General features: G+C 40.5%; 1 protein-coding gene across 2 annotated transcripts in view; it reads right to left on the bottom strand.

Moving 5' to 3' along the window:
- KCNH5 (potassium voltage-gated channel subfamily H member 5) overlaps positions 1 to 22726 on the bottom strand; it is a 149974-nt gene that overhangs the window by 84892 nt on the left and 42356 nt on the right. For both annotated transcript variants that reach the window (XM_048947624.1, XM_048947625.1), the window contains one exon: positions 7907 to 8336. In XM_048947624.1, coding sequence (XP_048803581.1) covers positions 7907 to 8336 — 430 coding nt within the window. The remainder of the gene's footprint in view (positions 1 to 7906; positions 8337 to 22726) is intronic.

The following is a 22726-nucleotide window of genomic DNA, read 5'->3' as shown; positions in this document are numbered from 1 at the left end:
GCAAAAGGAGTAAGCACCTTTAAGGAGGAACTTCAGTCATACTCCCACATAGGGGACACTTCTTTTTTTTTTTCTGATTCTTGCAGAAAAAGCTGCAGGAAACAATGAACAGAAAGACGTGCAGGCTCAGCCTCCAGTGCTCTCAGTGTTTTCAAGAAAAAACATCATGTGCTACTCCAGACTACAAAAATGAAGCAGTAAGAAGCCAAGAACTCATATCTGTCATAGTTTATACAATTACCTGACATCTCTTAGTACCACCAAATCACAGTACCTCAAGAGCAGCACAATAATGACACCTCCCAGAGATCTGGACTTTTCATTTTTCTTGGGGAAAAGAAAAGAAGAGCTTTTTCAGCCTCCCTGAATGCGCAATTATGTCACTTTTTTTTTTCACTTCCGAAATTCAACTCAAGGAAATCTGGGCAAGGACATCTCTTGACTGAGATAAGGAAGTAATTGTATTTTGAAGTCTGATTTACTGACATGATTCGATTTTTCTGTATTAGGACATTCCCTGCAACAACTTGTCTCCTTGTTCAGAAGCCTAACGACTTCTGTACCCTCTGGTTCACAAATGGTAGGTCCTGACTGCAAATTAAACTGGGCCAGTATCAGAGGTTTAATTGCAAACACATGTGATGTTTGACTACCGAATCAGGCAGGATCTGTTTGGATCACTGGCCTGAGCCCTTCCATCTGTGCATATTGCAGAGAACATTTATACAGTTCTCCCTTCTAAGCACCAACTCCATGCAGATACTGGTGCTGTGAGCATACAAAATTATGTCCTGCAGTTTTCCAAGGATCTCCATCCTTGGTTTAGATTTGGCTTCTCGAAACTTAAAACACAATCTCTCCAGTCTCTTCCATCCACGTGGTGTAATACCTTAGTGCCTATCTTCTATCTAGGATTTGTTTCCCATAAAGCATGATGCGCCATGAAACTGCGCCGTGTTCTGATCTAGTTGGATGTTTCGAATGTACATGGATACACTGGATACACTGGATGCTGATCCAGTTGCATTAATTGAAACTTTCTGCTTCCTGAAAAATACAGATGTTATGAGTTATATGGGACAATCTGCTAATCCCCGTGGGACAATCTCAGGTAATCACTTGCACCATGTGAGAACAAAAACACTGTGAAAGGTGGAGTTTCCACATTTAATAATTCAATTTATGCAATAGCATTTTTCAGTTGTTTTAAATAACATAGTTCAATAGCACTAAACATTTCTTCAGTCTTACCTCTCCCAGTCATTGGAACTTCTCTCCTATACCATAAATTCATTTAAACATATCAAGCCAATGATAATAAAAGTAAAGCTTTTACATGCTAGATATAGCCTAGCAAAGCTTCCCATAAAGCTTCCCAAGGAGGCTGTTTTACTGTTTTAAAACTGTTTACATAAGAAACATATTTTTGCCATAATGTAGCTAACTGAATATCTGAAAATCTACAGCACGTCTGAGTTAAAACAAAACAAGGCACATATGCCCTCCATGATGCTTCTGCCAATTAATCTAATTGCATTTTCCATAATATAACTCTTTTGACTGATCTGAAACAGCAAACATGTTAATTTACTAAATCACAGAATCATTTGAGTTACAAAGGATGTTTAAATGGCAACAAGTTCAACTTCCCCGCAATGAACAGGGACACCTACAGCTCTAACAGCTCAGAGCCCCATCCAGATTGGCCTTGAATGTCTCCATAGACAGGGCATCCACCATCTCCCTGGGCAGCCTGTGCCAGTCCTGCCTTTATCCCAATGTCCTTATTGTATCACTGTCTTAGTTGCACAGAAGGCTTTACCCCTGGCCTTATAAGTGACTCATAGGCTTTTGAAAAGCTTTCTTTGAGCTCTGAAATACCAAGATATGCTCTCTTCCAATACACAGGTTAATGGAGATGCTGACATTTCAACCAGTTGGATAGTGGTGACGAGGTTAAATGCCAACCTGTCCAGAACAAGACAAATAGAAACACACGTAAATAAGCCCTACTGAGAAAATCTCTGGCCCTCAGTCTTCATGAGGAGTTGGGAGAGGACTCCTTTGCTGCCAAGGAACCTGTTACGTTGTATTTTATAGAGTTCTCAGTAGCACAGTATTAGATGTAAATATACAACACTATCATCTGCTTAAAACCACCTAGTGTCAAGCACATCTTTACTGCAAGGCAATCTCCACATCAACACCTCCTCCTCCATTAGCCCTATATCTCTTAGAAGGCCAATTAGAAACCAATGATTTCCTCTAGATAAACTCCACATCCTCTAAATAAAATGCTCTGTCTTTGAGACAGAGCATTAATGTATTAATTAATTAATGTAATTTTTACATTTTTTAATTAATGTAGTTGGGTCCATGCCTTCCTGAGTGGATCTACGTTTTTAAAGGAAGAGAGGGAAGAAGTTGCACACAGAAGAGCTCCTCATTTGGGGGCATCCTCATGCCTTCCTCTTAGTGAGCCTTGATAATGCAAATAGAGCCAGCCAGCAGGACCATGCTGTCGTTCAAATAGATGCTTCCCCTCACCGGCCCAAAGAAGGGCAATGAAACTGTGAGGGATCTGGGAGCAGCTGAGGGAACAGTCTGGAGAAGAGGCTCAGGGGAGATCTTATCACTCTCTTCAACTTCCCAAAAGGAGGGTGCAGCAAGGTGGGACTCGGTCCCTTCTCCTGGTTAACAATGATAGGATGAGAAGGAATGGCCCTAAGTTGCACCAGAGGAGATCCAACTTGGATATTAGGAAAAATCTTCTCGAAAGAGCAGTGATGTACTGGAACAGAGAGGTGGTAGAGTCACCATCCCTGGAGCTCTTGCAGAAAAGGACAGATGTGGCACTGAGAGACATGGTGGGGTGAGGCATGGTGGGGGTGGGTTAACAGTTGGACTAGATGATCTTAGTGGTCTCTTCCCACCTTAATGATTCTGTGATTTCAAGATACTGTAAGGAGCAGCTCAAAAACTGACACACGTCCTCTCCTTTCAAAGAGGTCAGCTTCTCTGGCAGCTCCTAGGCACATCCACCCCATGTCCCACATTCCCACAGAAGAAAATGCACTTGTACAGCACTGACCCTGGAAGGTTTCTCTTAGAGCAGGGCTGGATTTGGTCATGGTTAAACACTTGAGCCAATGAATTCCTACAGATAGAAAGCCCTTCTACGTTACTATCTGCTGCTGTGTGAAATATGGTTTAATCTACGGTACTGGTAACGATTTTTGCTAGAAGGTACCATCTTACACACACACTTTTCCTTAGGACCAGAAATTGAATCCTATGGACCCTTGGGAATGCTTGCCTGGAAGTCTGCCAGACGAGTGCTTTCCTACAATTATACACTGCGGTGTCAGTGCGTGGGTTCAGCCACCACTTAACAAATTTACTAGATAAACCTCCGTGATTCATACCAGCAGTGCTCAAGTGGCTAACTGCCATGTACTGGCAGGGAGCTGACTAATGTTACTCGAACAATGAAAGAACTCACTTGAATAATGAATTGGGTTTTGGCAAATCAATGCAGAGATGACTGACAGTCTGTGTCTCTGCTCCAAAACAAGAGCTGAGCAACAGCAAAAGGGTGAGACAGGCAGCCAACAGCTTGGTACAGTAGGGTCTTACAACTACAGGTGCACCTATTCTCAACAGAAAGGAGCATGTCCTGCTGTCTCCATTTAGTTCAATCGAAAGAGTAGAGCAGGGTCTCTAGAGGATCTCACGCTTTCCTTCATCAGCTCTCCCCTGAACAATAACAACTTGGGGTCAAAGCTACAGCAATCACATCTGTTTTCTTTCCTAATGTGCAAATTGCCATCACAGGTACTTTTAAGACGAAAACAAGAAGTCAGCATTTCATGCCATGAAATTAGCAACTCAGTTTTGGAAAGCCCTGTCTAGAAATTACTCCAATAGCTGGCAGGAACGACCAATTTTCCAGACAAAGTATCCTACACAACTTCAGTAGCAAATTCTGCTCATACATAAAACCCACTTGGGTTAACAAATTTGTCTTTGCTATGATTTAAATCCAGTCAGTGAAAAACAATAACTTGGCCCAAACCATTCCCCCATAAATCTGAAGGCAAACAGAAGCCAAGGCAAGGTATGCATGTAAGACATTTAACTGCCTCTCTAAAGCAAGAATAATAAAGCACCATTCTTGAGCTATTCTGGAGATGCAAGAATGACTAAGAGTTTCTTCTGGGATGTTAACATCCTAAGAAACAGTGAAGCATTCAGTGTTCATCAATGCTTTGCCCTGGATATCATTCGCATCTTACCTTGCAGTGGGAATAATCACAGCACTTCCATCACTGCGGAGTGGAACGTACTAAATTTCTGTTGATACTGAGATGAAATATGCAATCGGTTGGGCAATCCAGGTGGATAAATAAAGTCATGTAAGTGCCATATTTCTGGGGCTATAGAGATCATGCAATCTGCACAGTGTTCAGAACTATTTCACTGCAGCTTTGCATGCGGTCAGAGCCAAGCTGATTGCTCCAGTTTACACAAGAACTGCACAGAAGTGTAACAGAGACCTTCGCAAATGCAAGCTGGAAATCTGGCCACTTTTCTCCCACTCTAAGCACAAGAGGGAAGAATGTATACAGCTGTACACAGAGCCCTATAGCTTTAATATTCAGTGGTCTACAAATAAAAAGTTTCGTTTTGGCTTTTTCCATAATGCTGTGGGCTTTTCTTTTTTTCTTTTTTTTGTGAAAGGCACAAAACAAGATAGTTTTACATCTACTTCTGTGGCTGCGCTACAGAAGCCCAGAGTTTGCCTGTGGACAGAGCTAAAGCAAAGTGCAACAGAAAAGATTGAGTTGATTGCTAAAGATGCAAGTATGAGCTGACAGAAGCCAACAGGAAAGGTCCTTCCAGAGTGATAAATGATTCCTAGTCCATTCAAAGGATCTGATGGAGGTACTTAGCTCCTCTGTGCCGCACAGCAAATGGGATAAAATGACCTATATCAACACAAAGGGAGCTACATGAGTCAGGCTCTCAGTGCATATTCAGCAACTCTAAGCAACAGATGCAGAATAGGTATTTAAACAGTAAACCTTGGACAAATCTGGCAGCCTCCTCATAGGATGCTTTATGTTTGCTGTTTTAGCTTTTCAAAGTGTCAAAAAGCAGCAGAAAAAATAATGCTGTATAGCCCTACACACCAAGAAACAGCAAGTGGGGTGAAAAGACCTCCGAAGTAAGCTCCACCAAATGAGGTTATGTTATTCAAAGCCCTTTTTTCCTGTAAGACACAAGGTGATGTATCACAGTCTAAATATCCCACTTAGTTCTGTCCTCAATGAAAAACCAAGTGACAAAACAGTGATAAAACAGAAAACCACCCACATTCATCTGGGTTTCCAGCACCACCATCCCACATCACAAAATGCTTTATCAGCAGCTACAGAATCTTAATTTGGCTCTTCTGAACAAGCATCCCAATGTGCAGTGCTGCTCACCAGAAGGATTTACAAATCTCTCCAGAACCTCCTCCAACATCCCGATAATTTTGCTGGCATGAATAAGAAACTTCTGGCATGCAGAACAGGCCACTGCCAGCTGACAACGCAGCGAAGAATTTCTTTCATATCTGAAGTTTGCACGAGTAGGCAGCTGGGACTGTGATGAATTACTATCTCTGATTCCAGCACTAAGTATAAGACATTTATTTGGCAGAGTCTGTTAGGAAAGATGTCGCCAAGATCAACTACTGGTATTAGCAAACTTCTTCAGGAAAGCTACCGATGTTGTTCACAGTCTGCTTACAACAGGAGTTAGTACGGCATTTTTTCATTGACTGAACGTTAATTGAATTCTGCACTGTTTCCAAAGAAAAATGGAAACATTTTGTTTTGAAAACAACTCAAATTAATCATTTTCAGTTCTTATTTACTCTTATTCTGGGAGCCAAAGCCTCCTTACAATAAACCTGGACACTTCGCCTGAGAAATAGCATTATCCATCAGTTATTTACTGTGCTTTTCTCCCTAGTTGGTGTTATACTGCCATGTTTTCAGCAGCTAGCACTACAAAGCCTGTTTACACAATCCTGCACATCTGACTTCTCTGCACAAATACTCCAAGGACAAAGCATTTGCCTGGTATCTATTTGGAAACCGACTTGTTTTCTAACCAGTATTCAACCAATCAAGCAGTTCCTTTAGAATACAGGAGCAGTCATCACAGTGGGATGTATTAACTGAAAATCACCAAATATTCACTGATGTGGCTATAAAAGATTCAACCATTTGATCACCAAACTTAGCCTAGTGGGAGGTATCAATGTCCATGGCAGCAGGCTATGACAACGGAATCTTCAAGGTCCCTTCCCAAGCAAATCATTCTGTAATTCTGATCCTATTCTACATCTTTGGCTTGTGCTTCAGAGATGAAAGACGTGCACAACCCAGGAAGAGCAAATACAAAGCAGGTTACAAGCTCCATTTAATTTCACTTACTGAGGCCATGTAATTATTTTGTTATTATTACAACCATTATCATTATCTATTATGTTATTATGGTTCTCACCTTACCCTAAATCATTTACTACTGCTATTGGGACACTCCTCTTCAGGGCAACAGAAGTCCCTCCAAAAGCCAAGGAAAGTAATTACTACTGCATTTAAAACATTCTAAATCCACTGCATTATCCAAAGCCCAGTCCTCTGTGAATACCACCCAGCAGCTTCAACAAACAGCTAATCAGCACCTATAGATTTTCCACAGCCCAGCTGCAATGGCTCATTAATGATCTAGCTTGGGGATTTGTTTTTTATGGACTTTGTAATGTTTCGAAGCCACGTCAAACCATCATTTAAAGATTCTGTTGAGTATAAATTTAATTGCACCACACTTCAACCAGAGTCATAAAATCACAATCTTTTTTTTTAAATGCGCATTTTAAAATATCCAAATAAATAGCTTTAATCTTCTGAAGATCTAGAAAGACTTTAGCTAGAAAACTTACTTTTTAAAGTTCAGTACATCTCTGGGATGAGCACAAAGTGTTAGCAGAGATAATTATCAGAGAGATTATGCAGATCTTATTTTCAAAAGGTTTTGTCTGTTCTTTTGTTACATAATTGCTTAGTGTTCATTTGGAACTTAGAAAATAGAAAGCATCAGTGAAATACCAAGCATTATTTATTTAACAGGAAAATAATTTTGCCAAACAGCATTAACATCTTCAGCATCATTTGCTGTATTTGGAAATGTCTTGTTAACCTGGAGAGCTGCTCAGTCATCTAACTTCGGCAGCACTGCAAATGGGAAATGTGCTTTACCACTATTGTTTTTAAAGTATTTCAGAAGAGAAACAGCAAGAAGCAAAGGTGCACTGCAGTATTTTGTGAGTTCTTTCATTTCTAGTCTTGCTGGTGACGAAGGCCGTCCCACTTATGAGACTGCTGTAAGTTAACTTGTTGGCCTTGTAAGTCAAACCACTGCAATAGAGTACGCAATCACCACGGAATCACTAAATGTTTACAGAACTGGATAAACCCACTTCAAATGTTTCCAAGCCTGCCCAAACTTACAAGCAAAACTCAATCAGGTTGTGTGGATTAGAGCATACAATCCAAGTTCCGACCAAATTTCAGTCAAGGTCTTTTAAATGTGATAGAAACCATCTTTAAAGTATAAAAAAGAGGACATTAATTCAATACATAATTATCACTGGACACACAGACTTACTATACTTATTCTTGCAAACAAGTTAAAAGTTTTAACTATAAATTCAAGTTCATTTAATGATCATTTACAGGGACTTCAGTTTCTCTATAGTGTCAAAAAGCTTACTGCAAATATTCTATGCAATCATCTCACTGCATATGCAATCACCTTTGGCTTAAACACGGTAAAAGCGAATTCTACTTACAGCCAACCATCATCATGGCCACTGAAAAAATCTTCTCTCCATCAGTGGTTGGTGCTATGTTTCCAAATCCTATCGTTGTAAGGCTTGTCATGGTAAAGTAGAGAGAGGATATGTACAAGGAGTCTTTACTGGGTCCTCCTTCCCACTGCCCTGAGCCAGTGCTGTTGTATCGATATGGTGTCCCAATACTCAGTGCCAACTGGTAGAGCCAGCTATCTGTTTTGATTGTGTTAGTGACTTCATCTATAACTTCATAGTCCCCGATGCTGTACCATATGCAGGCTAGCCAGTGGGCCACCAGTCCAAACACACACACCAGCAGTACCAGTACGGCAGCACCATATTCCAAATAATGGTCCAACTTTCTGGCAACTCGACCAAGTCGGAGAAGACGCACCACTTTTAGTGAACTGAAGAGGCTACTGATCCCCTACAAAAGAAAAAAGATTATTATTTCATCAGAGGAATCCTGCTGGTTAACAAAGAAAATTACAGCGATTCCTGCAGCTGTTTGAAACCTTTCTGTACAATTTCTAGTGCCTTGGATGAGAGATGATGCAGTACTTTTGTCCTCAGCAGGATAAATTAAGTTTGGCATTGGATAGCTGTATAAGTTACTTAGTTCAAACTTAAATCTTTCCAAGTAACAAAAGAATCCTGTGAAATTCAAAGTGAGAAATGGCATGTTCGTTACAACACGGATGAACTTTCACCAACTTGAAGTAAATGGTACATTTTGCTTTGACCTCCGAAGTCAAACGTGGAGGAGCAGAGATTGAAGTACACCATTAGGGGAGCTTTCCTCCAAACTGCCCAGAACACAACAGCAATACATTAAAACCAAGGAAGGGGGATTGTCACTCTGACCAAAGTGGTGTGGTCCATCTGCCTCAACAGCCTGCAGCATTACCAGATGCACAAGAGAAACATCAGAAAGTAATTGTAATTACTTTTAAAAATAATACAGAAATCTGCCCGCTGCTCTTGCATCCATCAGACAGTAGCTGGCTAACTTCGGTCCAACACTCTCCATCTCATTGTATGCTTTATTACAGCTAATGTAACGGCCAGTTTTGTTATTTGTAAGTAGATCTCACTGACTGAACACAGACCTAAAAACTGTGTGGGCACATCACCTCTCCGAAGTGAGGGCAATACAGACTACAGAGCACTGGCAAGAAAGCTGCATGCCTTTCCACACAGGGTTAATTTCTTTGCATATCAACAGATATTGCAGATACTTTCCTAAAGCAAGAATTCAGCATTCAGAGTAGTTTTTGTTTTTTTTTTATCAGCCAAGATAAATGAAGTACAAGTAAGTGCAAGCACAAATATTTATGGAACAGAAGCACAGGGACAATCAAAAAGTTGATGGAAACGTCTGAGAGGAAACAACAAGAAATGTATTTGTTCTTCTACGTACACACAGTTGGCAATGTATTTTAACAGAGTTTATAGATGCAGAAAGAAAAAAAACATGTTCCTGATCTATTGCAATCCCATGAAATGCCTAACATGTGCATTAAATTAATTAGTGATTTAAAATAGAAGCTTTGCAAAAGAAGGTTTCTAATATAAAACATTAAATTAAATGTCTCCAGATTCTGAAAGTCGAAATTAAGACACAGAAAGCAATGAGGCAAACATTCCTAGTTACCGTGCCAAGATTAAATTGCCCTTTTCTATGCATCATTATCAAATCAGTCTAGTCAAAACACTGGCTAATTATATTATCAAACAGTAAAAAACTTCACTTTCTGGAGTTTTCCATATGAGAATCTTCCCCCTTTTGCATCTCTGTTTCTTCGCACAATTAACGTTTGAAGGGTGAAATGCAACTGATATTGCTAGATGTAATCTGTTCAACAAAGTTATTGTATGCTTTTCAAACCTTGCTGGAATTTGTTTCAGATCCCCAAATCCTTAATAAATTGAAGTTCTTTATTTGCATTCAAGCTCACATGATGACTAATATCACAGAGGGAAGTGGAATTTTCCCTATTTCACTTCCGTATTTTGCATTTATGCAAGATACAGGTCTAGTTTATCACTCTAATTTTCATCTAAACATCTACCTATTAATTGATTTGGGATATATATCTTTGAGCCACTCTGCATGGTCAACTTGTGCAGTAATCTGGGAAGTTCTTCAAAGAGTTTGTTATGCAATGGATTGGTTTCAGTGGAATACTGTATGAGTCAGAAACACTGTCACAGAGTCACAGTAAATCACATTATCTAATGTAAAAATAAGAAGAAAAAAAAAGAGAGAGAGATACATTATTTCCATTTTCGTTGTTTGTTACCAGGAGTATAGCTGAGGAGCTAGAGATCTGAAATCTGAACTTGAAATCCATTTTCTGCACCCAGTAGTTTGCATTTGTCCCAGCAACAAGGCTTACACTGCATTTACTAGCATAGAATCCAAATCTAAGAGTCAGTCCCTGACCAGAAAGCCATCCTCCATCTATATTACATCTTCATTCCCTAAATTACATGGGCCGTTTAGCAGTAGTACAACTAACATTACAATATAACAATATATATTCATGTCAGAGCCTGAAAGAAAGTCTGTGCCACAGCTTCTCTTTTCCTAAAAGCCAAGATAACAATCACGTATAAAACAAAGAGAAATGTTCTATTTCAGCTGACATTCAAAAGCATTCTTTCCAAAGAGTAATTGAACAAATCTTACTCAAAAGTCCTATAAGTCTTCAGGCCTGCTCAATCTAACACACTGCTCTGCGGAAAAGTAATCAGATACGTTTACTGAGAGGTCACATGTCACATCTAATTTTGCAAAATACTGAGACAATGTCAGGAGCCTTAGAAGCGTATTCCATAAAACACTACCTAGGAAAGAGCAATTTGACACATACTAAATGGGCATGTGACTTTACTGCACTATTAAGTGCTGGGTACTTACAGCTGGTCAGAGGAACCTTTATATTTCAAATACCTCTTGACAATATTGGCCCAACTCTTAATACATAAAGCTCTGCCCAAAATACACCAACAGTCCCTTTGCTGGAAATTATACTGAAAACTGCCTCGAATTAAGCCTGAGCTATTACAGATTTTGGTGTTTTTAATTCAGCTGATTACTTGCTGCCTTTTATTTCATTTTTCTTTTAACTGCATTTATGCTCCATAGCAAATGCCTCTCAAAACCCTCTCTATTAAAGAGCAGGCACCTGCTCTAACTGAAATAACCTCAGCACTCATGGAACAGAGAGGTGATTAGAAACCTTAAATGGAGCATAAGATCCAGTTTGGTGCTAGCATCACTTAAATAATACATGCTTTTGATACTGCAAATCCTGCCTTCTGAGACGGGTGTGTGCTGTTCTACTGCCATATTTGGTTTCTGGGGGCAATAATCTGTAGCATCTGTTGCTCTGTGTTTCTTTGACTGAGAATATCTCATGGTATACACTATCCAACCCTGTCCTTAGAGGTTTTGGCCAATGTTTATGACCATATCTTCATCGGAAGAGGACATTCATTCCGATTGCTCTTCTTCATCATCTCAGTCACAGAAATCTTCTAACAGAAAAACCACCTACTTCAGAACTGCATTCTGTTTGTCAAGTTTGGAACCTGAAGTCCCAAATCAAATCAGCTTAGGAGCGTGAGTCATACACCAGTGCAACTGCAGAGAGTTTCCCCATGATTTCTGAGGCCACTCAATCAGGAGAGGACACGCAGTAGCTGTGAACCAGCAGCTTTTGCACTGCCATTTCTATTCAGTGAATAGTAGAAGGCACCACCACAGAGGAAGCTGACAATGTCAAATTTATCCAGAAGGACATTTCTGGGGAAAAGATGTTCAACTTCAGAATTAAATTAAATCCATTCATGAATAAACAAATCAAAGCTTATTGACTTAAGCATCTAGCAAAATCTGTTTTCTCAATTTTTCTTATATGCTGAGAAAATTAATTCAGTTTGATAGTGGGGGGATATTGCTCTGAAATGCAGAGGGGACCATTCCTTCCTATTACAGCTACCTGAACTTTCTCATTTCAGATCCTAAATGCAACCACATTATCAAACTTCAGTCTTCAATGAGAAAAGAAGCCTTTAAGCTGCATGTCTGCTTCCGGCTAAATTTTTCTGACCAAAGACTGAGCAAGATCTTTTTTGCAATTGCAGTACAGCCAGCGGGAAGAGACCTCTGGACCCTGAGCCAGAAGTGGGAGCTAAGCTCTCCCACACGTAATGAATCCCTGATAAGGCAGTCAGCAGGAAGAATGAAGCTTTCAAAGTCACATTACACAGGGGTCAAGAGTCAGACATGCAAGAGGATAAAGGGAACACTGTCACCAAAGGAAAATGCAGGTTAACAAGTGCAGGAAATAATTCAAGTTGGTGTTAGCACCGGAGATGTCCTCTCCTCAGCTGGAAAACACAAGAGGAGGGTCTGCTGTAGAAGGAGCAATTCTAAGAATAGCAGAGCTGCATCTTTGTAAAACGCATAAAAAATTTAATCAGCTGGTTACTTGCTAATCTAATAAGTCTTTTCTGCGGTAGGAAATTACTGCATAAACGTAAAATAAAGGCATAAGCAGCCATTTTCTACCATCTAAATTCTCTAAAATCTGCTCAAGCCACAAAATTAAATCCCAGTACATACAGTGAAATAGTACATTTGTGCATTTTTTTTTTTTTTTTCCTGTTAGGGAACAATGTGTTTTTTACTCTGGGCACTTTTTTGATTAGATTTCACTCCATGATTTTTTGTTTATACGTTGTTAGCTGCAGGCATATATGCCACAGCAATGACACAAAAAAAAAAAAGAGAGAGAGAAAAACATGCAAATTAAATGTGTTCCAACACTTATATCCTTCTGGCTCTGAAAATGGGGATTGGTACTGCACCATTTAACACACAGTACTGCCTTCAGATGAGGCTAGAGGAAAACAAGAAAAACTTTTCTCTAGATCTTGATGTTCAGCACATGGCGGTTTTGACGAATTTATGGCACCAGAACTGAGGACCTTTCTACGAACCATTTTAGGGCATCTCACCACAGTCAAGAAAGTGATCACAGCACATGTGGACCTTCTTAAACTAAATTTTAGTTAATAAGAGTCGCTAGATCCAAAGCAATGACAGCATCCTGCATTCATAAAACATAACCCAGGATTCTTTATCACAGAATGGCTCAGGTTGGAAAGGACCTCAAGGATCATAAATCTCTAAACCCCCTGCCACATGTAGGGCCACCAACCTCCACGTTTCATATCAGCCCAAGCTGCCCAGGACTCCATCTAACCTGGCCTTGAACACCTCCAGGGACGGGGCATCCACAACCTCTCTGGGCAGCTGTTCCAGCACCTCACCACTCTCTCTGTAAAGAACTTCTCCCTGACATCCTAAATACTATGATAATGACCTAAATCTTCCCACTCTCAACTTAAAACCATTTCCCATTGTCCTGCAGTTATCTACCCTTTCAAAAAGAGTTGATTCCTCTCCTGTTTATAGGCTCCCTTTAGGTACTGAAAGGCTGCAATGAGGTCACCCCGCAGCCTTCTTTTCTCCAGGCTGAACAAGCCCAGCTCCCTCAGCCTATATTCGTAGGGGAGGTGCTCCAGCCCCCTGACCACCTTTGCGGCCCTCCTCTGGACCCTCTCCAACAGCACCCTGTCTTTTTGGTGCTGGGGGCTCCACACCTGGACACAGTACTCCAGAGGGGGCCTCACAAGAGCGGAGTAGAGGGGGACAATCACCTCCCTGTCCCTGCTGGCCACCCCCCTTCTGATGGAGCCCAGGATACCATTTGCTTTCCGAGCTGCTGGCTCAGGTTAAGCTTTTCATCCATCAGGACCCCCAGGTCCTTCTCTGCAGGGCTGCTCTCAATGACTGCTCTTTCCAGTTTGTATGGATGCCTGGGATTCCTCCGGCCCAAGTGCAAAACCTTGCACTTCACTGTGTTGAACCTCATTAGGTTCACCCAGGCCCACCTTTCAATCTGTTGAGGTCCTTCTGAATGGCATCCCTTCCTACCACCGTGTCAACCACACCACTCAGGTTGGTGTCATCAGAAAACTTGCTGAGAGTGCACTTGATTCCGTCATCGATGTCATTGATAAAGATGTTATAGAGCACTGGTCCCAAGACAGACCCCTGGGGGACGCCGCTCATTACTGGTTATCTCCATGCAAGAGCAAAACGGTTTCATGCAGCCCGAGCTGCGGCACACAAGCCCGAGTTACACCATGATTGAGCTCTAAGCAGCCTCCTGGGATGGGGTTCAGCTCTCACAATGATGCAGCCCTATAGCAAGCCACCCGATCTATGTGAATTAGCCAGTTTTCCCCCCCAGTACATGAAGAGAGGAGCACGTCGGGAAAGGTTTTCAGGCAGCAGTGGGATGAGTCATCTCCTGGAGCTGTCTCTCCCCCCTCACTGAATGCAAAGAGGCTGAAGCCTATCGCTTACACAGCTTACAGAAGGGAAATTAAACCCGTCCTTAGAAATCTGGGTAGTCCAGATTTGAGCAGCATCCAAACCTGTATTATGTTATTACAGAGAAAGATATTACAGAGCACTGTCTCACAATGTGACTTAACTTTCTGAATATGAGTTTGGAGAATAAACGTTATTAATAACAGTAGGACAAGATTTTCTGCAGATGCAATGGCATGCTTATTTCTTCAGTGAACAGCCAATTACTCCATAGCAAGTGATGCTATACTATATTTCATTCTGATAGGAATTTGCAGAAGTCCCCATTGACTTGAAAAAGGAATTGAACTGGTTCACAAAAAATGAACAAACTCAGAGTAAACTGGACTAGCTTGATTTCAAAAGTGCAACAGCAGATAAACTATGAATGGTATCATACCAAGTTACAGATAGAAACAAGGGAAGGCAAGTGGAGTGGGAGAGATGGGAGTTGGACACTTGACAGGTGAGGTTGCCTGGAGTGTCCTTACTTCAAAAGGTACCAAAGGCTATCAGAGGTTGTGACTCAAGACAGGAGCAAAATCTGTAAAGCTCAGCATCAGTTCTAAACAGAAATCATCATCCCAAAGAATGAAACAGAAACAAAGAATGGACATATGAAACAAACAAACAAATGCTCAAGAAAAAACATTACACCTCAGAAGGCAAAAGAATAAGTAAATAAATAGGTATAAAGCAAGAACTGCCAAATGTCAGGTCAAACATTTCCTTGCAACAAACGCTGAAACAAATACTCAGAGATTCTTCACACTCATAAATGGAGAGAAGGAAAAAAAAACAAACAACCAAAGTGACCAGGCTGCAGTGATGTAAAAATAATACAGACGGGCTGAAAATTAAATTAGGTAGCTTTAGTTTTCAAAGATGATGTAAATGTTTTTCAGAAAACTTAATGCATCAAGAAGGAAACAAACAGATATACTACCCAAACAAATGTTAAGAGAAAGAGCAATTAGAAACACTGAGATAAATCAAAACGCAATCAATGCAGCAGCATGGGTTTGCTAAGCTTAGGTTAGCTGGGGTCTTGCCAAGATTTTCTGACAGCCCTCTCTGATAACAAACCTCTTTAGCTGAAAATGATGGAGAATAAGAAATGTTTGGGTACGCTAATTAAAAACACGGAGACTCAGAGAAATCAGTGGGTTGCACTCACAGAAAAGGTTAATCCAGTTCCAGGATGCATCAGGTGAGCGCTGCCAAGGGCAAGAGGGAAAGCCAAGCCCCATTCCCAAGGAGGTGATGGACCCTTACAACTCAGCTCTAAATAGATGTATTCAAACACAATGATGTGCAGGAAAAAAAAAATCCTAAAGCCCCTTTCATAAAAACGTTTCTAGACAAGATCAGCTTGCTTAGACTACATAAAGGAAAATCAATGTGCGTGTGTGCGGGGGGTGACTGTTCTTTCTAAGCACATCAAAGAGATAAACATGAGGGAAAAAGAAGAAATATTTAAAGTAACCAAGAAGGCTGGCACAGGGACAACCAAGCAGACTGCAAATAAAGACAGATTTGCAGACACCATGAATTAAGGCGGATTTTGATCAGTTTATCACAAGGATGATAGGATGAACCTGCCCACTAAAGACATGAGTCAGTGACTCAAATGGTCCCTCAGTATTTTCCCTTATTCCTTTTTTTTTTTTCCTCCCCCCACCCCCTGTTTTTGTTCTTACTCTTTAAGAAGCTGAAGTGAGGTGAATTACATACAGTCTCAAGGGCAGGCTGCATCTCATCTCAGTCTAAACTACACTGTGAAGAGGTCCACATCTGAACTAGTCACACTTGTATTAGTGAGAAATGAGCATCTGGGGACAGAGTGACACTTCAGATAAAGGAGCATTTGGGTACAGGGTGAATCTGCAGGCCCATCTCCAGCAGGTATTCTTCTCTATTGCACAGGAGGACCATCCAGAAGGACAGACAAGCTGCTTGAAATTCAACTAGCAAATCACTCCCAAAAGAAATTTTCAAGCTGAGCTACTTAAATAGAGCTTAGCTCTAAAATCTCTGGTTAGCTCCTTAATGCGTCTTTACTGGAGCTAATGTTGAAATAAATCTTCCAACATATCTCAGAAACCATTTATTTTAGGTAATCAATTAGAGCAATAAAGTTGCATACATACAAATCAAAACGCTGAAATGAGAAAAATAAAAAAGCAACTTTTCTGATTTATCACCACTTTAAGAACTGAAATTATGGCTTGATTCAATTACATAAATCTACACTGGAATAAGGGACACGGCTTCTGCAGAAGCTACCTCAACCCTGGGTCCAGTCTGAGCCCATTTAATGTCTGGTCCTGCATCTCTGATAGCAGTGGAAGTAGGGAATGTAGTAAGCACAAAATTGAGTCCTTAAAGCAAAATGAAAGCAAGTACATTTTCTCGTGCAGTCCCTGAAAGCATCTCCGAATTTATTGCTCAGGACCTTTCTTTCACCCCATGAAAATGGGAAGCTTTTCTGTTGGCTTCTTCCCCCTAAGAAAAATATCAATAACCTATAACACCGTAAATACAATTCCAGTGAACTGTTTATGGTACGGCCACACAGCTCAAAACATTTCAGACACTGAAGAAATGAGGTTATAAAAAGAAGGAAGACTTCCAAATATTTACTTTAGATTCCAGTTGAGATGTATGAGGACTTCTGTTATTTTTGTTAGTACAGCAGGGTACCCAACTGAGCAATGATATCGTAAAAAATGATGATGATATCATTAAAATATAATGATATCATAAAATACAGTAATTTTCACTTATTTAGAGAAGGCAGATGGAGGCCAAAAGGGAGGGAGAGGAAGGGGAGTCCCAGCAGCCAGGACAGCTACTGAATTTAGTTGATAGCTAAGTGCCAACAAGAAACCAAAAGTTTCCTATCCCAAATATAAGGAAAAGAGAAGAAGTTTCTCCAGAGGGATGGGATCCATTCTGTGCATAGCAACTGCCTGCATACCCAAAGACTGAGACTCCTTTCCTTCCACTCATGGCTGTGCACCACAAGCTCAATAATGTGGATTTATGCTATTACCATCAGCATTACTTAATTCAGTATCTGACTGGATTACTTCATGTGCCTTGTCTCCTCCATTAACACCTCCTCCTCTGCAAGAGACAGCATCCACAGGATACAAAGCTTTCCTTGAAAGTTCTCCCCATGCAACTTTCCCTAATTAGATTTTTTTGTTTCTTTGTATGGCTCTGACTAACAATTCAAGTTAAAGTGCTTGTACCCAACATCTGCCTCCCACTATCATACACACCATGCCTTTAGCATCAACCGAGTTTCAGACACTTCCCATCACAAGTTTTCCCACATATCAAAATGACATCTATGCACCTCCAGTTAGGAACCTGCTCAAACATCCCAAAACTGCCATCCTCTTACAGCAGTTACAAAGTTGGTCATTAATGTATGGCAGACAGAACTGTAGCTCAAAAAAAAAAAAAAAAGCTAAGAACAACTGCTGCAATTCTGCACCTAAGTGACGGGGAATATAGTTAAACATCTATATCAAGTCATCCGTGGTTGGCTACACTTATATTTAGACATCTTTACCAAGCCACTATATTAGTATATTACATTTTTCTGCACACTGCAGCAGGATGACAGTGTTCTTCATACTTAATTGCCTTCCCACCGCATAACAAAGGAGAAAATGCCAGGTCCCAGGCTTAGCGTATCTGTCATTGCGTTGCTAGGAGTTTTCAACATAGTTTAACAGTTGGCTGCATCAGGGATTTAGTTCTGGGAATTATTTTGTCAGATATTATTTCAGGACCAGAGCTACATTCTTGAAATGTGTCAATTTATCCCCACATTGATCACACGACTCAGTCCACCACTGGGGTCTGTAAAGCCTTCTTCAAGCAGCTTTGGAAAAGGGAATGCTTGCAGTAAAACACTGCAGACGTGAGCATGGTGAAGCCAGTTTTACCAGCTTGTATTTGCATTCAGTTTACACACGACTGTTTTAGTTAACAGCAGTGATGTAAAGAAGGTTCTGCCATCACTGAAATTGATCAATTACAGTAATTAAAAGTAGATTATACTTAAAATTCCATGCCTTACTATGTCCTGCTCAGATCACTGAATTCTAAAGGCCACTGGGTCATGTAGTCTTACATTATTAAACAAGAGACACAGAATTTCAGAGCTTTATCTCGTTTAAATGTCTGCTTCCACTTTCAGCCAGTAGCTCAGGAAAATTAACTGTTGCAGAAAAGATGGTCTTGTATACAGCTCATTTGAAAACTATCTGTTTGGCTATCCCAGCATCCCACTCCACTCTTTGCAGTTCTTGCCATGTCATTCTAGAGCCACACCTTTGGCAGAATTGAGCTAAATCTTCAAGATCTCCTTTTGTTACGATCTCAGAAATTCATGAAACTAGGTGAAAACTGGCAGGAAAAAAAAAAAAAACTGAGCACATGAAGTGCACCAGGATCTTCCAAACATCCAAATGGGTACTTTGAGGAGGTAGATTGCCTACAAAAGCTCATCCACCCACCTAGTCTTGAGGCTGTACTCTGTACTAAATTTCAGAAGCTCAAACGTAGCTCTCAACAGCAGCATGATGAAGAGCTCTTATCTGAGCGTGGGCACCGGGGGTGTTTCCAGCTGCAGGGAATTCTCTCATTTGCAAGGCTCCAAACATCTCCAAAATACCCCATGTTCCTTTGAAAATAAATCCACACATCTGCTCCTAAAAGGAACTATAGCATGGCTTGACCAAGCTATCTGAACAAGCAAAAGGACCGGTGTCATTGGGCACATTGTAAATCCATCTGCTGCAGATTCAGCCCAACACTCCATGCAATGGGATTAGACTTCACATTTCTACAAGCTTTTAATCAACCTACTAACAATAGGAATTACACATGACCAAAATCTTTGGGTCTGCATGGAACTCGCAACAAGAACAAAAAATACAGCCCAGTTTCAGGGGTTCTGAGTTCACACATCCCATTTTGGTTTACACCTAGAAAACTAGCTGGGTTTCTCACCCTGTTTAGTACTGTCCCTTCTTACACTGCTACGTATGAATGATTTTCTGTATGGCTTTGCTTTAGCCAGAATGTATTTCAGTGCAGGTAATATTTCCCAATTAGAAAAGATGCCATGCATGAGGTTTCTGGGACAATCTCATCCTACCAATTTTCTTAAATAAGGCAAGTATTCCACTAAGGATGCCACTTTCCTCTCTCCCACATTATTTTTCTTCAACCTATTTTACCTTGTTTTTCTACCCTCTCAATACCGTTTAGCCACTTAATTCCTCATCCATCACATCAATTTAGATCATTCTGAGCTGTGCAAGGCATCTCTCTCTCATTACCTTGCCTTTTCCCCACATTCTCATAAATCCCTGAGAGCAGAATGTAACAGCCTGGCTCCAGGAATGGGAACCCACACCTCTAAATCTGCATCAAATCAACTTAATTCCCCCAATTCTCAATTTGTGTTTCATAATCCTTTTCATCACATCCAGGTGGATGTGGACTGAAGCTCTACGTCCACTCAACAGCAAAACAACTTTGATTTACAGTCATGCTTTTTCAGGTTGGAATATCACAAGACTGCAGCTATGCCACAGTGTTTGTAATGAAAAAGGCACTGTTCCTACTCTGGCCAAGGTCGTATTTGTATTTTGGTGAGGTACTGGAACGGGCTGCCCAGGGAGACGATACAGTCACTATCTCTGGACATTTTCAAGAACAGGTAGATAACACTCTAAGTGACATGGTCTGGAGCAGTTACAGGCATAGGCTGCTGGCTGGACTACATGTTCTTATTGGTCTTTCCAACCTTAATGATTCTATGATTCTACCTGGAGAACTCCAGTCCTCAGCAAGGAAGCTTACATTACCATTATCGGTTGGACTGGATGATCTTAGAGATCTTTGCTAACCTTCGTGATTCTATGATTTTCCATATTTCTTTGGTAAAGCTTTCTATTCCTTTCCTTAATTATAACTTCATAAAACACCATCAAGTGCATACAACATTTTGTTAATGACTCAGCCTCTGCATAAGAAACTTCCAAGCACCTATAAGAGCAGAGGCTAGCAAACACATACCCTGAAGTAGAAGGCACTGAAATGGCAGCTTGTATTTTATTATGCCTGGGCTAAAACCAAATCCACATGCACTGAACACAGAGCCACAAACCTCACCCTCCTTGCCACATTATTCCTTATGCATCCCAGACCTGCTCATGGGGAGGAGAAGAAGCTGCCTGCACTGCACTCCCACCCACCTACAGAATCCTCTAGTAACTAATAAAAGCACGTCTGATGTCGTATGTGAAAGATAAGAAAAGCAGTGGCTGGAGGTGGGACACACAAGGGGAGCAAATCTGGAAAGGAATCCTTCACTCTGCTGGCTTTCAGGGCAATTCACTCTAATTTGCGTCCACATCAAGAATCCAAAGAGCAACAGCATCTTTACCACTAAGCTTCAATTTCCTACCAACTTCTCTGGAAATGCAACAACCACAGAATTTAATGCTAAAGAGAAATTCCTTTACCCAACATACAGCATCAAGATAAAGAGCAAAAATCTACCAGAAAGAAGAGCTAGAAGATCTTATCCCTCTTCCACTCGCCTTAAGGAAGAAACACTCACTTTCTAATGAGAAACACTCTCCTTTCAATCAATCAGGATATTTCTTCCAAATTAAGGTTATCGATTTACTTCTTTTTGAAATAGTGTTCAAGCACATTGCTGCTACAGGGCGAAGAATTTAAGTCCCAGAGAAGAAAACATTGAAAAGAATGTTAAATGTGAAATGAATATGAAGTGCAGAGTAACTGGAGCCACACAGAACACACCAACCGGCTTAAAGGACGTACACATCACAAACAAAGACATATGATCAGAGAAAAGGGAAAATGCAGACCCAGGGAGGAAGACTGCCTGTTTACATACCTGCTTTCAAAATCACTTCTTTTCAGGTGACAGAGAAAACATGGGTTGGAAAGGGTTTGAAATTAAGTACAGGAGTAGTTACACCCAAGGGTCTGCTGGAGGGTCTGTAATGCATTATTTCACAAGACAGAAATGCTGCCACTGGTTCACTTGTTAAAAAGGAGCTGGTATTGCATTTGTCTGAAGGTAAATCAGATCATGAACTGCAGTGATCCTAGAGCTGCTACCTTTTTACTGTTACTACATTTTAGTTAAAGTTTGCCACTGTAAGTGCACCTCACTTATAAAGCACTGTGCCAACAATTCTTTGCTGTCATAAGCACTGCAGATGGTTTACCTCCCATGTATACATTAGAGAAAGAGCTTAAGCTCTTAAGTTGTTTAAATCTCTATGGCTTGGGCACAGAAACTTTCTGTTTGTTTTACATATTAAAACATAAAAATCTGAAAGCAACACTGAATTTTTATAAAAATCCAATTCCTCTTTTCTGAAACTGTTCTGGTAAAAAGCTGTGTATTTACAACCTTGATAATGCCACCTCCTTACACAGCCTGACTGTACAACCTGATTCCAGACGGGCAGCCTTCATACAATCTTGAATTTAAGCACTAAGTATTATCACTTCTGTCATATTCTCTATAAATAAAATGGAACAATGTCAGAAGAAGATACACAGCCCAGAGACAGGGATGGAATTTTAAGGGCACCACGAAAGTCTGCATTCAACAATATGAACTGGGATTTCTTAAAGTGAGGATACATAACTGCAGATTTTTTTTAGGAATTGAAAAAACAAAGTATTCTAAGAAAAAAAGTGTTAAAATGTTTAAAAAAAAACAAACAGCCTTTTTCATCTGTTTATGGTCCTAAAGATAAAAGGCTCTAGAGAAAAATTAAAACACATCCTAATGCCATTATAGTTGCATTTTAATAATGAATTTTCTCTGCATTGACTTGTGCCTGTATTATTTGTCCTAGTTATTCCTTGTTCTCTCTGTTATCTTAGGCTTCAAGCTCGACTTACTAAACGTTAATACATTCAGCAGTTAAAAAGCATTAATTCAGTGTCCCTTTAAGATATGTCTGTTCTCTCTCCTCAAACAGTTTCTAAAATTCCAGCACTAAGTTAAGAAATGTTTTTAATAAAAGGGAGATAAACTTCCTTCTCAATCAGTCATTGAAAAACACAACACAAGAAAAAGAAAATTACAGTATTGTCTGCAGGATTTTAAAAATGCTCACTCAGAGGCATTTGCCTCTGAGTTTCAGCCACAGCAGAAACAGAATTTCGATTATTTACACAAAGCTGCGTTAGGCTGTCCTGCAACGGGTGAGGAACTCATAACGCAAGTTCTGGGTCTGAGCTGAAATGGGAGGCCCTGGTGAAGGGACATCCTGACTGATTCAGCC

This window comes from Lagopus muta, chromosome 6, assembly GCF_023343835.1.
Source record: "Lagopus muta isolate bLagMut1 chromosome 6, bLagMut1 primary, whole genome shotgun sequence".
In the NCBI taxonomy this organism is placed as follows: Eukaryota; Metazoa; Chordata; class Aves; order Galliformes; family Phasianidae; genus Lagopus; species Lagopus muta.
The sequence above is the reverse complement of the archived record's forward strand: the minus strand, read 5'-3'. Positions and strand labels throughout refer to the sequence as shown.